Genomic DNA, 15,566 nt, shown 5'->3' with positions numbered 1-15,566 from the left:
AACTAAATATCACATGCTGCAACTAAGAATTCATCTGCCACAACTAACAGTTTGTATGTTGCAACTAAGGATTCCGCATGATGCGACGAAGATCAAAGAGCCCACGTGCAACTAAGACCCAGTGCAGCCAAGTAAATAACAAAATATTTAAAAATTTTTTCAAAGTGGAGGTGAAGATGCCAATCTCATGGGGCTTTTTAGCTTCAAGGACAGTGTCAAGGTTTCAGACTCCATCCTTACTGATAGCTGAGGAAGGCTCCAGAATTTCTCCTGCAGAAGCTTCAGTTAAGATGGAGGACCACCACACCTGTGGTTACACATTCTCCTTCCTGAAGTCCAGGGGCTGAGGAGGGTGGTCTCTAGAGATGCAGAAGCAGAGAGGAGGTGAAAGGCTGAGAGAACACCTTGCTGGCAGGTGGGTGAGGCCAGCTTGGCATCTCTCACCAGCCATTCTCTGTCCCTCCTTGAGGTTCCATCCTCCAGATGAGGGCTTGGCATTTCCCAGGTCAAGCCAGTGGCCCTCTAGGGCTTTGCTATTGGGAAGGGCCTGGCTGGCAGCAAGAGATCTGGTGTTTGTCATGCATGATGTTCATTCGGCCAGCCTCCCTCTTCCTTCCCACCTGTGCCCACAGCGACAGCGGTTCTCGCGATGGCGGAGGGTGGGGGTTGGAAGCAGGCCAGCTGGAGAGGCAGGGAGGATGCTACCAGGGCACCCTGTCACCTGCAGAATGGCCGCAGGAGCACTGGCTGGCTTGAGGGGAAGGGAAGCTGGGAGAAACCAGGTGTGAAAGGAGCCAGAGAAAGAGGAAAGCATGATCATTGGCCAGAGACAAGAGCTTCCGAAGAGAAAAAGTATGTACCAACTTCAAGTTTAGAATGAAGCAGATCTTGCAGAAATGAATAGATGGTGACTTCCCCAAAGACAAGGCTTTTGTAGACTTGGGGGGAAATTCTGATGATAAAGAAACAGAAACTAATCAGAATTCTTGCAATCTAAAACTATTAATATCTGGTCGGGGCCATGATATAGAAAGATTTTTTAAAATTTATGTATGCCTTACCCCTTTCCAGAAGGATTTGTTCTTTTGTTTTTGTTTTTTGGCACGGAGACCAAGCACTGAACCCATGCCTACTGCAGGGGAAACATGGAGTCCTAACCACTGGGCTGCCAGGGAAGCCCCTCCAGCAGGATTTGAATTGCCTGACAGCAAATATTCATTCTAACTACAACAAATATTTATTGAGAATCTACTATGAACTTGCCCAGCCTAGAGAAGGCTGTGATGTGAGAGACAGAGCCTGCCCTCAAGGAGTTTGTAACACAGAACACATGGATTGAATAACAAAATGAAAAGAGAAAATCAAGATCAAAGTGAAGACGACAAACACAGGTCAGTGCAGGTGCAAGGACTGAGTTCACGTTTGAGTTTTCTAACAGTCACGACTTAAAGGGAAACATACTTTAACAACAAGGAGAAATCACACTAGTTCCTCAGGGAGAAATCTAGGTGAATACTGATTTGTAAAAGTCAAGTAAAAAATCATCGGTATCAGAAACATGAACATAAGAATTGGTTTGGGAAAGAAAGAAGATTCTGATTGTTTTCTAGCATGTGTGATGGGATTGGATACAAAGGAGCATAAGGGATTAAGAAGAATGAGAACTTTTACAGCTGAAAGTAATGTGAGAGGTGAGAGGTCATGACTCTACCTCCTTCCAGTTTCATAGGTGAGAAAACAGAGGCCCAGGAAGCAGTGACTTGCCCAAGGCCACCTCCTTCCACCCTACCAAAATGGTCACAGGACCACTACTGCCAGCTTCGTATATGTAGAAAGCTTGCCAGTGACTTGCACAAGTGCCCAAATAAGAAACCTCCCAGGACTTCCCTGGTGGTTCAGTAGTTAAGAATCCACCTGCTAATGCAGGGGACATGGGTTCCATCCCTGGTCTGGGAATATCCCGTGCGCGTCAGGCAACTAAGCCCGTGCACCACAAGAGAAGCCACCTCAATGAGAAGCCCGTGCACCGCAATTAGAGAGCATCCCCCACTCGCTACAACTAGAGAAAGCCCAGACTCAACAACGAAGACCCAGTGCAGCCCAAAATAAATAAAAGAAAAAAGAAAACTCCCAGAGGTTCAGAAATAGTATTAACAAACCCAAGGCAGCAGCTTTCAAGTTGAAGGTCAAATGTAATCTTGACTGAAAGTCATCCTTTGAGGACCAAGCTAGAATACGAATAAGTAAATCCTTGCTCCATGTAGCAAACGCAAAAGTCCACTTCTGTGTCTGAATGGCAGTGGAAGGGAAAAGCTCTGGCCCCAACAGGGCATGAGTTCAGAGCCCAGGCTTTAAGACCTGAGTCCTCATCTATAAAATGGACAGAGTTTCATTCTAACTCATGATATAGACACCGGCATATACACAGCATTACCAAACATACTGACGTGCTCCTTGATGGGGAAACAAGTCACGCCAAATGAGATTTTAAAACAAAGACTCAGACACGTAAGCATCATATGAGCTGTTGAGGAGAAATAGAACAGTAATAGGAAATATTTCCAAGCGGAGTGAGGATGGAAAAAATTCCCTGGGGAACTGAGACCATGGAGACAAGGCTCACTTCAGCCCCTGGGATGGCAGCTGCTCAGATCGGGGGCTGCATCCTCTTGGGTGCCCTTTGAAACTTGGAGCTGTTAGCCACTTGGGGCCTAAGCTGAGCGATGGGACCCAGGTTCGGCTACCTTTCAAAGTCAGCGGAACAACGTGCCCAGAGCCATGGGTCACACCCAGGGATGAGGTTTTAATTCATTCTGCTCGTTAGGTCTGCTCATGACACTGTCGTGATTCACATGCACAACCGGCACTCTTAGGAACCTGCTGCCCACGTGCCTTTACCGAGTGTATTACACACAGCGTGGAGTTATGTTTTTGTTTACTGACCCCCATCATATGTTCAGCACTGGGGGAGGCGAGCACAAGGTGACGAGAACTCATGTGTGAGACTTCTCTGGTGGTCTAGTGGCTGAGACCGTGAGCTCCCAATGCAGGGGGCCTGGGTTCAATCCCTGGTCAGGGAACTAGATCCCACACGCCGCAACTAAGAGTTCGCCTGCTGCAACTAACGATCCCTCATGCCACAAATAAGACCTAGCACATCCAAATAAATAAATATATAATAACACGTGTGTAGTCTAGTGGAGAAGCAGAAGATACCCATGGCCCATGAGAGAGGGTGCTGGGAATATAGGGCATGGCTGTCCTGGGGAGTCAATGGGAAGAGAAGGGAGGGATAACATAGTCTCTGCTTGTTGGACAGGGGATCTGGAATCTCAGACTCAGAGAGAGAGGATTTTGATCTGGATCTCAATGGCGCTAGTGGTAAAGAACCCGCCTGCCAATGTAGGAAACGCAGGTTCGATCCCTGGGCTGGAAATATCCCCTGGTGAAGGAAACGGCAACCCACTCCGGTATTCTTGCCTGGAGAATCTAATAGACAGTGGAGCCTGACGGGCTATAGTCCATGGGGGTTGCAAAGAGTCAGACATGACTGCATTGACTTAGCAAGCACACACTCAAAGGAAAAATGGAATTTGAGCAGCTGAGTGTGGGGAGAGGAGAGAGGAGATAGCAAAGTGTTTCCATGAACATGCACAGAGGGACTCCTGGGGGCTTACGAAAGCTACACCTGACGTGGTGCTGCCTTTGCGCCCACAAGAAGTGCAGAGACATGGGAGGTTTTAGAGCAGGGGAGAGACAGCCTCAGAAAGCCAGGTTAGGGGGACTTCCCTCGTGGTCCAATGATTAAGAATCCATCTTCCTATGCAGAGGACATGGGTTTGATCCCTGGTCGGGGAACTAGGATTTCACGTGTTGTGTGGTGCAGCCAAAGAAAGAAAGAAAGACAGCCAGGTTAGGAAGATACGTAGTGATGAGCTGGACAGTATGTGAGAGGCTGGCTCACTCCCACCGCCATAGTCCCTATTTGCATTCCTAATGGGCCCTGCGTGGAGATTGGCTTTCCTCGCTGGCCCAGCTGGCTCTAGCAGATAAGTGGGACTCTGTGCCCAGGGGCAGGGTGCTTGGTCCTGTTGCTCCCATCCCCCTCACCATCCACACACACACACACACACACACACACACACACACACACACGGTCCTGTTGCTCCCATCCCCCTCAACACACACACACACACACACACACACACACGGTCCTTCCTGTTTTTCTGCACTAGTTCGGGTGAACCTGGGCATGCTCTGTGGCCACTTGACCTCCGACATCTGCTCCCTCCCCGCGGTGCTCCCTACTGAACCTTAAGACCACCGCAAGAAGGGGCTGAGAACCCCCCTGTCTGGGTTCCATTCCTTCCTCCTCTGCTGGAAATACCAAATCTCTAAACTCAAAGACTCAGAGACTCCTGGCGGGTCCATCATCAGCACTCTTTGACCAGGGACTGTATCGTATTCCTCTTCTCTGGTAGGACTAGCAATGATAGAGGGGTTTTCTGGAAAGAATTTGATGCTTCTCAAGGACTTTTGTAAAAATCTTTCTGAAGCTCTTAACAGCCCTGCAGGTGGGCAGGGCAAACAGCTTCCTTATCATCGCCCATTTTGCAGATGAGAAAACTGAGGCCTGGGGGAGGTTAGAGACTCATGCACAATCTCACAACTGTTTGAGTGTAAAGTTTTATGCTCAACACTCCCCACCCTGCCCTGAGGTCACCTCTCAATGACACCACCCGCCCAACCAGATACAGATAGTCCAAACAGCCAGCAGCCCAAGGCCAGCAGCGTGTCCAGCTGGGGCCCTGAACAGTGGAGGGATTTGTGTAATGTCACACCACAACCAGTGGCAGAACCAGGTCTCAGGTCCCCTAACTCCCTGCCCAGAAACCTCCCACCACCCCACACTGCCCCATCTTGTCTCCCAACATACTTCCCCTAGATGTATGGGTGTGCCTGACATTGCTGGAATTTACTCCACACACATAATGAGGCCATTTTGAGAAGGTCCGCCTCAGGGGGAACCAGAGAGCTGTCTAGTGTCCCCATCCTGACCCCTGCCAACTCCTCCCGGCTGTGTACGCCAAGCTGCAAACAGATAAACAGAGTCCATCAGCCTGAGCTTCCCTACCCTCTGCCCCCGACACACCTTGCTAGCCTCAAGAATGAGAGGCGGAGTTTGGGGTTTTGAAGCTGTGAAGAAGACTGCATGGGAATTAAGAAGCAGGGGAGAGACGTCCGACCAGTTGCCGCACGGGTCAGCGTTCATAGAAAGAATCCAGACGTCACCACCGTCAGTAACCGACCGGACGAGAGGCTGCTTGTCTACAGCACCGAATGATTTTAACTTTAGCAGTTGAATTATTTGAGCAAACTCCGGGAGATCGTGAAGGATAGCGAAGCCTGGCGTGCTGTGGCCCATGGGGTCGCAAAGAGTCGGGCACGACGGAGTGACTGAACAACAACGACAAGTTGAATTGTAGTGACTCCCGAAGATATCAGTTTAATGTGAGGATAGGAAAGCTTCTCTCCCTCCAAGGCAAGGCTGACCTGGCCTGGAGAACCTTCTGGATCTAAGGCAACCGCTGTCCCACATATCACAGGTTGCCTGATACCAAAGAAGTGGGTCTCGACCTCTGAGCACCGAGCCAGGTCCCCAGCTTCCCAGCCCACGGCCCACTGACAGTCAAGCAACAGAAAAGGAGTCCAGGTGAAGGAAGAACCCAGAAGCAGCCGTAGGATAGGCCCCTGGAGGGAAAGGATGGGGTTGCGCCCTCAAGAAAATTCTAGAAACCCTCTGCCCAGGTGGGTTAGCTATATTCAGCTGCCCAGGAGCCGAGGGGAGACCAAGTGATCTTCCCGAGGCAGTAACACTTCCCAGACCCCTCTGCATCCCAGACTCCCCTGCAGGGGTCCCGGGAGATGGAACTCTTCCCTTTTCCTCCACCCCCTCTCTCCCAGGAACTCTTCCTGCTTCCTGTCCTAGTCTCCCACTGAAAACAGGGAATTCCCTCTCCAGCAACAGGAGACCCAGGGACTGGCCTGGAGTTGGGGCGGCTCCAGGGACAAGACCTGGAGCAGGAGGGGGTGGGAGGCGCTCCCCGGCTGCTGCCCCACTCCGTACCTCCACCCCCCAAAGAATGTAATTAAGCGGCAGGCCTCAGCCAGGAGCCAAGCTTTCTGCCTTCCGTCTATAAATCACCTTCTGAATCATCTCTCAGCTCCTGGAGGAGTAACTTCTCCTCAGGCTGCTCCAGGCGGCCCCAGTGCCGCTCGCCCCCACCCACCCTCACCACCCCGGGAACCTGCCCGCCCCCCACCCCTCCCTGGTCCAGCCCAAGGTGGCTCCAGGCCGCAGCTGGAAGTGGCAGAGGCTCAGGAGTCCAGCGAACTGTGGGACGGGAGGAGGAGGGTCAGGGGAGAACGCACTGCCCTCTCTGCTCCCTCTTTCCTGGGCAGGCAAACAGCAGAGCTTAGGTTAGCCTAGCCCGGCTTCCTCAGGCTCCTGGTCTCCAGTACCAAGTTAAAGGGGCAAGTTGGCTCTGAGGATAAGGAGAAAACAGGCTCAGATGGTAAAGAATCTGCCCGCAATGCGGGAGACCCGGGGTTCGATCCCTGGGTTGGGAAGAGCCCCTGGAGAAGGGAATGGCAACCCACTCCAGTATTCTTGCCTGAAGAATTCCAGGGACAGAGGAGCCTGGTGGGCTGCAGTCCATGGGGTCGCAAAGAGTTGGAGACGAATGAGTGACTAAGACACACATACACAGACAGATAGGGTCAACCTGGGAGAATTTCTTGGGAGAGGCAAGTTTAGATCTAGAACTTCAAGGAATCAAAATAGCTTGCAGACAGGGGTAAAACTAACATGTATATAATACTTCCAGTATGCTAGGCATTATTCAGAGAGCTTTACCTGTATTCACTTATTGAATCTTCACAACAACCCTGTGAGGTAGAAACAGTCACTGTTCTCATTTTACAGATGGGGGAAACTGAGGCTCAGAGAGGTGAACTTGCTGTAGGTTACTCCCTACTACAGGAATGTGAATGCAGGCAGTCGGGCTCCAAGAGGAACGTGAGTGTTCGGGGGAAATGAGGTTTGGAGATGTAAGCAGGTGGACTTGATGGCTTTGGGAGTTAGGTCAGATGGGGCTGCAGAATGAAAGGGCTGGGCTGCCTAAGGGAGGCTCTGTCTGCACGGGTGGCCCGGAGGGGTGGGGGAGGCAGGCTCCTGGGGGAGTGGCACTGGGGCCACCCGGAGCTCCCTGCTTCACAGACGCGAATCAGGTCCCTGTCATAGCCCTGCAGACTCCAAGAGGCAGAAGAGATCCCTCAGGCTGCCTAAGAAAAATGAAGCCTAGAGGAAGGCACAGAGAAGGAAATGGACTCATCCTAGGTCACACAGCCTGTCAGTGGTAAACTCCGCCCTCAGACTCAGCCTGTGCACTCAAGTTCTGCCCACTTCCAGACACACAGTAATGTGAATAGGTAGGTGTAGCATCAGGGTGGTACTAAACCTTTGAGGAAGGGGTTAGGCTCCCTGCTTCCCTAATTAGGAATAGGGAGTAGAGAATGTCCCTTCCCTCCCTGGTGGTTTTATAAGGGTTCTGTGGCTCATGGCAGGATGAGTGGAAAAAGCTAGAAGGCCAGATGCCCCTCAACCTCTGGGCTGACCACATTCTGAGACCAGAAAAGTCTTCCTTTTCCCTCATGCTCCCTGGAAGGGTCTGTTAGCTATATCCTCCTCTGAGAAGAGCTGCCTCTCCTGCCCCGACCCCAGGCTCCTTGTCTCCTGCCCAGACCCAGGAGAGATCTATTCAGGTCAGGGGAGAACCTCCAGGTCAGAGCTCCCTTCCCCTACCTCGCATTCATAACATCTCCATCCTACCTCTGCCTGAGCACCACCCATGTTTATTAGCATTAAGTTCTGCAGTGGGCAGGATGGGAGATGCTTGCTTGGCCGAGCCTGTTCTTTGGGGATTTCTACCTACAGCCCTCGCTGCCCACCTCAGTTTCTGAACCAGCAATTGAGCAAGCACCCCGAAGCCAGACAGTGTGAGTGGTGGCAGATTCTAGCTGGGTTTGCCACTGGGAAAGCTGCAGGAAGGGAGGGAGGGAGCATGCCCACTAGAGAACTTGGCACCCCAGGCCAGCTCCTGCCTCTTTTGACCTCCATCCAAAGTTCTTCCCACCAGGCAAGTGTTCCAGATCCTTCCAAGATGAGAGGCCCTCAGATTACCTGGGGTGAGGGTGATGCTCAGGGCCCAGATGCACCTATCACTCACCTCTTGGCCCCACAGATGTTGACAAAATACTCTGAAATTCTGGGAGAACTTTCCCTGGCTGCTACCCCCTCCCCCGTGCCTTCCCCCAATGTGTTAAAAAAGGTTCTTCGGAGAACATAACTCAGCTTCATTCTCCTGTCTGTGCAGTACGGTGCTCAGTCATGGCCGACCCTTTGCAACCCCATGGACTGAAGCCCACCAGTCTCCTCTGTCCATGGAATTTTCCAGGCGAGAATCCTGTGGTGGGTTGCCATTTCCTACTTCAGCATTATAATAATATTTGACCTGGGTTTTGCTCTTGTTGCTGTTTCGATGGTTGTTGGCCTTTTTTCTTTGTTTTTTTCAAGCAAAATGTGGTCCCATCAGAAGACAAACAGATCAACAACCACTTTTGCTCCCCTTGGACAGCAGGCCCCGCCCATAGTGGGGGTGGGGTGGGCAGGAGGGTGGTGAACTCACTTCCAAGAGACCGGATTAATTTCCCACCACCTCCCCCCAGGGTAAGGCCTGCCCTGGAAAGGAGACCACCCGGTTAAAGCCTGGCCATCCGATCTGGTATCTGCCCATCTGTCTGTCTGTGTGTCTGTCTGTGGGATCAACAGCCTCCAGCCAGCTCAGCTCTTCGCCAGCCCCAGCCCCAGCCAGCTGTAATTCCTGCCTGTTACAAGTGTTAACACCTGGCCTGGGGCCTTCCTCCCCCGCAGTCTCCAGGTGCCTCTCTGAGCCCAGCCCACTGACCCCCACAGGGTTTGACTGAACATGTTCACAAGCCTCTGAAAGGCGGGTGGAGGTGGGAGTGGGTGGGGGAGGCAGCAGGACATCTGACAGATGGGGAAACTGAGGTAGGGCTTAGGGCAAATGCTCAAAGGGGGAAATGGCTCCTAGGATGGTGGAGAGAGCTCAGCTGCTCTTATTTCCCAGATCTCTGCCCTCGACTTCTGCTGAGCAATTTTGCCCAAGCTGGCAAGCAGAGGTAGGCTAGTGATTCCTGCGGGAGGAAATAGAGGCCCAGAGGGTTGTGTCCCACAGAGGTGGCTCCTAAACCCCAGCACAGGCCCCTTCCATCAGGGCCTCCGCCTCTGGAATGCAGCAGGCACTAGGCTGGGCTCTAATAAGACTGTTCATTTTATCCCCCCCCACCCCCCGAGAAGGAGAAGAAAGACAAGTTCCTCCACCAGGCGCTAACTGGGACTGACAAGAAGAATTATAGAAATCAGTGCCGCTGCTACTGCTTCCTGTCCCAACTCTTCCACTACCTGGCTGCAAGGCCCTGGAATATCTCTTCCGTCCATGTCGCTCGGCCTTCTGGTCTACCTTCTGGAGGCTTGGGCCTGAGCAGTGTGGAACACTGCAGGTGGGGTGCTCTCCTTGATGGGTGGCACAGACAGAAATCCCAGCTGAAGAGTTTCCCTTTAAAGTCCCTCCTAGGGAATGTGTGAGCTGGGTGGGCCGAAGAGGGCAGGCTGTGATGGGCTAGAGAACTGGAATCTGGCTGCCCTGGGGGCAGAGTAGAAACAGGAATCTGAGGCCTGTCTACTCTACTGTCCCTGTCCCAGCCTTGGCCCCCTGCTCTGGCCCTGAGAACATGACACCCTCTGCCCTAGCTCCAAGACCAAAGACAAACAGCATTAGAAGGGAGGGCTGGTGACATAGTCCTTGGGCAGACAGGATGAGCTTGTGCCAAGCAAGGCTCTGCACCTCCCCTTGCCCATGCTGTCCAGCCCCAGATCCCAAGTCCCTGAGCCCCTTTCAGCTTCTTCTTTAAACCCTTGTCTCCTGCTGGACTATCCCTGCAGGACCATGGATGCCCACCAAGCCCCCAAGCTGAGAATGTCATTCATACTTATGGATCATATGACTGCAAACATATCCACAGCCACTTACAGGTCATACGCCTGCAAACCCATCCATAGCCACGGGCCCAACCACGGTCACTGCCACCTGAGGACAGGGTCACAGGCAGACCCCGACACAGCCCTCACACTCATACTCACAATCAGGTCATGGCCATGAGCACAGATATCCATGCACAAAGACATCTGTGGAGCTTTCCCCTTATACGGTCATGAAGGCATGTGCACACATGCGCACACACATGCACACACACACAACACTCACATGCCCAGTCATGAATACAGTCATGCAGTGTCATCAGCAGACACAGGTGCTGACCTCTACACGGGCACAGATACTTCTAGACGTTCTCTGTCGCACACACACACATCACAGAATCAGCCGCTTGCCAACACTTGTATGCAGAGACATAGTACACCCTGGGCTATGGATTCCCCCAGGCACCTTTCACACAAGTTCACATCCACAGTCTCCCATTTGCAGGCATGGATGCTCCTTCACATGGAGGGACGCTAGTGTGCAGATGACACTCCTTAGGGTCATAGACCTAAACACACATACTCACACACACACACACACACACACACACCTCTCTGCCCAGACAAAGCAACATCTCTGTCCCCCTCCCCAACCCCAATAAGCCATGTGTCCAGCAATTATGTTAGGGCCAATGTCCTGGCTTTCCAGGTTTTTCCAGCATCTTCCTATTGGGTGGTCCCTATCTGAATGATCTTCAATACACCACTACACAGCAGACCCCCACCCCTCCCTACCAGCACTGCCCCCCAAAAGTGCTCTTGTCCAGCTCATAGGAGAGGGGAACCCGGTTCCTGCAGCCTGTCGGTCTCCAAGCCTTCTCTTCCCACCCTCCCCACCCACCCCGAGGTCCCTGGGAAAGCAGAGAATAGCATCCCCTTGGCCAGAGGATGGGAAAAGGGTCGGGAAGGGCCAGTGAGGCAGGACTGGTTTCTGCAGCAGCCTTCCCCCCAACCAGCAAAGCCCCCCAACCTGGAATTCCTGGCTGCCCCTGCCACCCTGGGGACTTCTTTATGTTCAGGAGGCCTCAGGCCAGCCCACCAAGATGGGAAGGAATGGCTGGGCAGAAGAAAGACTTCCCCTTGGGTGTCCGTCCTGGGAGCAACTCTCAGCACCCTCACTATGAAGCCCCTTGGCCATGCCCTGCTCCTACTCCCATCCTGCTCCCCCAAACACTCAGACACAAATTCTGCCACCCCCAAACAGCTGGAGACAGGCTCGGGGTATGACCCCCAGATCTCCTGGCTCTGCTCCTCCTATCCCGGGCTGGGCAGGGGGTGGTTAAGAAGGGAAAAGGGGACATGCAGGTGGCACGCCTCTCTGACTTTCATCCTGGGGCCACAGACCCTCTGCTTACTCACAGATCCCAAATTCTTCCCCCTCACCTTCCACTCCACCCCACCCCCCCACCCCCGGCCGAGGCTCTCCTACATCCAGGAGGGGAAGATTCTTTAATTAAAGTTTTCCGGAATGCAGGGGGCTGGAGACTGAGGAGAGGCGGGGTGTAATTTAGAGAGCTGGTTTCAGTGTCTTTCCCCTCTGGCCTCTGGGACCTGCCGGGTAGCGATGAGGCCGCTTGGAAAACAAGGGGACTCCCTGCAACTGGGGCTCCCAAAGGGCTGTTTATTCCATGGCCAGTTCCCCCATACAGGCACAACCCCCAGCCCAAAACACCGCGCCTGGTTTCCCAGCCTTATTTACTAAAAATGTCTTTTGTATCCGCATTTCTCAGGGACTGAATCCTCCTCTCCCTCTCTCCCTTTCTCTTCGGTCCTTGGTTTTCCCAAAAGGAACGAATTTGACATGGAGAATTGCATTTTTGGTCAAAGAACAAACCCATCCCCTTCCCAAACAACTACATTTTCAAGGAGCCCCGCTTTTGCCAGGATGGACAAGCAAGAAATGAATTAAATCCGAATTCAATGGCATCTCGGATCAGCACATACCATATTCACTTCTGAGGCTCAAGATTAATCTAGAGCAGAGTGGGGAGAATCTGATGAAATCTACCCCCCACCATTACCCTGCCCCGGGGATCCCTGAAGCCACTGGGGTCTAAAATATGAAGGCACAGGGGGGGTTATTGTGGGGAAATCTCTTGATGGAGGCGCCGGAGGAGATGGGGGTGGCAACGAAGGAACAGGATGATTTTGCCCATGAAGACCCCAAAATGGAGAAAAGGAGTGGCTGAGCCCCAGGGACCTCGCTGGATTTCCAGAAACCCAACTGCAAGCAAATGGAGGGTCTTCAGGGGGCCCCCAGATTGGGACGGGTTGAGGGTTAGGATCTAAGAATAAGAGACCTTCTGAGATGGGGAAAGTCCTCAAGCCTCTGCAGCGACTAGCAAGGAAAATGGTGCTTATCAGAGAAGCCAGGAGTTGGATTCTAAAGGCGACACCAGCAGAAAATCCAGGGGGGTGGGGGGCGGTGGGCGAGTGGGGAGCTGGAGGGAGGTAAGAAGAAAGGAGCCCCAGCCCTGCCGCAGCCCACCCCCGGCTGGCGCCCCCCCACCTCCCTGGGGCTCCGCGGAGAAATCGGGCCGCGGGCAGATAAGAGGCGAGTCTTACCACCAAATTGGGTAGCCGGCGAGGACCCTGGTGCCACAGAGCAGGAGGCCGAGGAGCAGCCGGAGCAGGTGGGGCTCCATTAGAAGCGGCGCCGAGGAGGAAGTTTGCCCGCGACCATGAAGAGGGGGAGCGACGCCCCCAATAGTTGGAACAAAGTCCACTTGAGATTGGAAATGACTTTCGGGCTTGTCAGAAGCGCACCTCCACCCGCAGCTGCCCCCCTCCCGAGCCCAGCGCGGAGCAGCCGGGTTTGAGGATGTCAGCGAGCAGCCAATCAGAGCCCGCGGCCTAAGGTAAGAGATGAGTCTGTAGTTCAGCCTGTCAATCACGCGCCCCTCCCGCCCGGCCCACGAGTCTGGCTCGGGGAAGGGCATCGCCCAGCAAACTTGGGCAAAGCCCGCGCCCCGGACCCAGTGGGAACTTGAGGGGGGACACGGCACCTCGGACCCTCCGCTGGCCCGGAACCGCCGCGGCCCCCCGGCAGCCAGGTTTAGGGAGCCGGGGCTGTGACTGGGGTGTTCACGTGGTCCCGGGTTGGCGTGGGTATTGACGGGTGGCTCCTTTTCTCTCCGGAGACCGTGACCTCTTGGGACTTGGGCCCGTGAGGAATCGAGAGTAGAAAGCACAAGGATGTTTCCAGAAGCTTCGCTCGGGCAGGACAGGATCCGAGGGTCTCAGAGGGGGTTGGGAAATGCTACCCCTCCCAGCCTCCCGAGCCCGCGAGCGGGCCGGGCCCCTCGACCCGGCCGCGGGAGGTGGCTTCCACGGTCTTCGAGAGGCGAGCGGAAAGGTCCGCGGAGGCTCGCAGGTCTGGCTGCGGGCGGCGCCGGGGGACCGAGCCGAGTGTCATTTGAGTCTTTTGTCAGGGATCAGATCGGTATCGGGACCTCCTGCTGCCTTTGCATTTCCTGCAACTGACACCGGCGGCCAGTTGCATTTCCTGCGCGCGGAGCCGTGTCACTTTCTCCTCCTTGAGGGGTTCAGGCCTGGCCTCAAGCTCAGGTCAGAAGGACACCCACAGTCCCATTTGAATCTTCTGGATGAACCGTTTACCACGCGTGAAACGCAGTAGCCCCCCAGGGAAGCCGCTGGGGTCCTCAGGGGACCTTGCTGCCAGGAGATCCCCTGCCCTGCCCACCTCTCCTGCCTGAGGCTCTCAGCTCCAACCTGGGGCTTGGTGATAATGCCCCTTTGCCCTGTGTGCACACCAAAGGTATCTAAATACCCCACCCCTGGCCATAAGAAAAAAGTCTTTCCAAGGCCTCCCTGGGTTCTTTCTCTCCTCTCCTTCCCCAGAGTCAAGCAATTAGGTCTGCCCTGAGCAGTGCTGAGATTGAAGCCAGATTTGGGGGCCCTTGGCCCCTATCACCTGGGCGCCTGCCCCCTAACCCTGCTCCCAGGCAACTCAAGGCCCCCACAGGCACTCTGGGTGGGGGCAGGAGCGGGGCTGGAGCATCCCTGGGCCTGGGGCAAAGACAGTGAGGCCAATAAGAGGGGTTGAGGACAGTGACTACCGGAACTGCATCAGGAGGCCGACCCCCAGCGCTGGGAGGCCGAGAATGGCAGAGTCTCCACTGGGTGGGGGCTTGACTGGTGGAAGTCCGTGCCAGGGGGCCAAACATTCCTGGCCTTTGATCTGGGCCACCCATGCCTATAGCTTGAACCCACTGCCCCTGCCCATCCTGAGAGCCCTCAGCGCACAAGGCTGTGATGGGCGCGGGGAGCTTGGAAAACTGGCCCGGGGGCATCAAGGGTCGGGAGAGCCGCCTGGGCTTGTCACGGCTTCTGGCGCGTTCCTAGCCCGGTGCTCGACTGGAGGGCGGGGGGTGAGGGGGGGCAGTGTGCTGGTTGGAGATGAAAGAGAGGAGGGGAGGAAAGGGGAGAATAGGGAAAGGCAGAGTAGTGAAAATAGACAGCGCATCAGTGAGGGCCTGAGAGAGAAAGAGCGGGAGAGAGGAGAGCGAGGGGAGACTAGCAGAGGGAGCCTGCAGAGAAAGAAGGGGAAGAAACGGGAGGGAGAGGCAGAGATGGGGAAGGATGAGAAAGGCAAAGAGAAAGCCCCAACCTGCCCAGGACAGTGGATGGGGGTGGAGACTGAGGATGGGGACCTTAAGAGATGGCTCCATGGCAGGCTGATTCCTGATTCACCTGGAAAGTGGGTTGCAGGGGATCTGCCATTTTCCCTGACCTTGGAACCTCAGGGCCCTGACTCTAGGGGGCAGAGAGCCCTCCGCACACACCCTCCCTAGCCTGCTAAGTTCTACCCGGAGCTCTGCCTTCCCCAACAGGGAGCTCTCCGATGGTTTTTCTGCCTGCTCAAATTCCAATCCTGCCTGATAGTTTGGGAGGCTCCGGAACCCCACAATCATCTTTATTAGAGCTGAAGAGGACTGCCTTTCCCTGGCCAACAAGACACCACTGTGGATGCAGTGTGGCCAGGATGGGGTGTGGGGGGGGGGGGTATGAGGGGGAAGAAGGATTAGGTGGCTTCTTTGGGGTCATGTCTGGGTCCCAAGATTCCATAGGTGCCAGCCTGGGAGGTGGGGGCAGGAGATCCCAAAGGCTGTGGGAGGGGTGGGGTGGGGGTTGACTTGCCCAGCCAGTGACCCGAGGTTGAGCAGGCAAGCCTGGCCATTCCCTGAAGGGATACATGCATCCTGATGCCTCCTCCAGGCAGCCCGGGAGCACCGGGAGACCCGGGGCAGGAGCCTGGGGAAGAGAATGAAAGCTGAGACAGGGTCACAAGTGGGCGGTAGGGTGGAATCCCGGACTTGGGCTGGCCTCACAGCCCGAGGAAGGAAGGGTGGAGAGCCCCAGAGAG

The 15,566-nt window shown here is 54.5% G+C and overlaps 1 protein-coding gene across 1 annotated transcript in view; it reads right to left on the bottom strand.

Annotated features, from left to right (window-relative positions):
* WNT3 (Wnt family member 3) overlaps positions 1–12,993 on the bottom strand; it is a 51,494-nt gene extending 38,501 nt beyond the window's left edge. Inside the window, exon 1 of the mRNA XM_043904907.1 lies at positions 12,746–12,993. Within this exon, the coding sequence (XP_043760842.1) occupies positions 12,746–12,825 (80 nt within the window). The 5' untranslated portion in view covers positions 12,826–12,993. The remainder of the gene's footprint in view (positions 1–12,745) is intronic.
* Between the last annotated feature and the right edge of the window lie 2,573 nt (positions 12,994–15,566).

The sequence above is a fragment of the Cervus elaphus genome, chromosome 5 (assembly GCF_910594005.1).
Source record: "Cervus elaphus chromosome 5, mCerEla1.1, whole genome shotgun sequence".
In the NCBI taxonomy this organism is placed as follows: domain Eukaryota; kingdom Metazoa; phylum Chordata; class Mammalia; order Artiodactyla; family Cervidae; genus Cervus; species Cervus elaphus.
The sequence above is the reverse complement of the archived record's forward strand: the minus strand, read 5'-3'. Positions and strand labels throughout refer to the sequence as shown.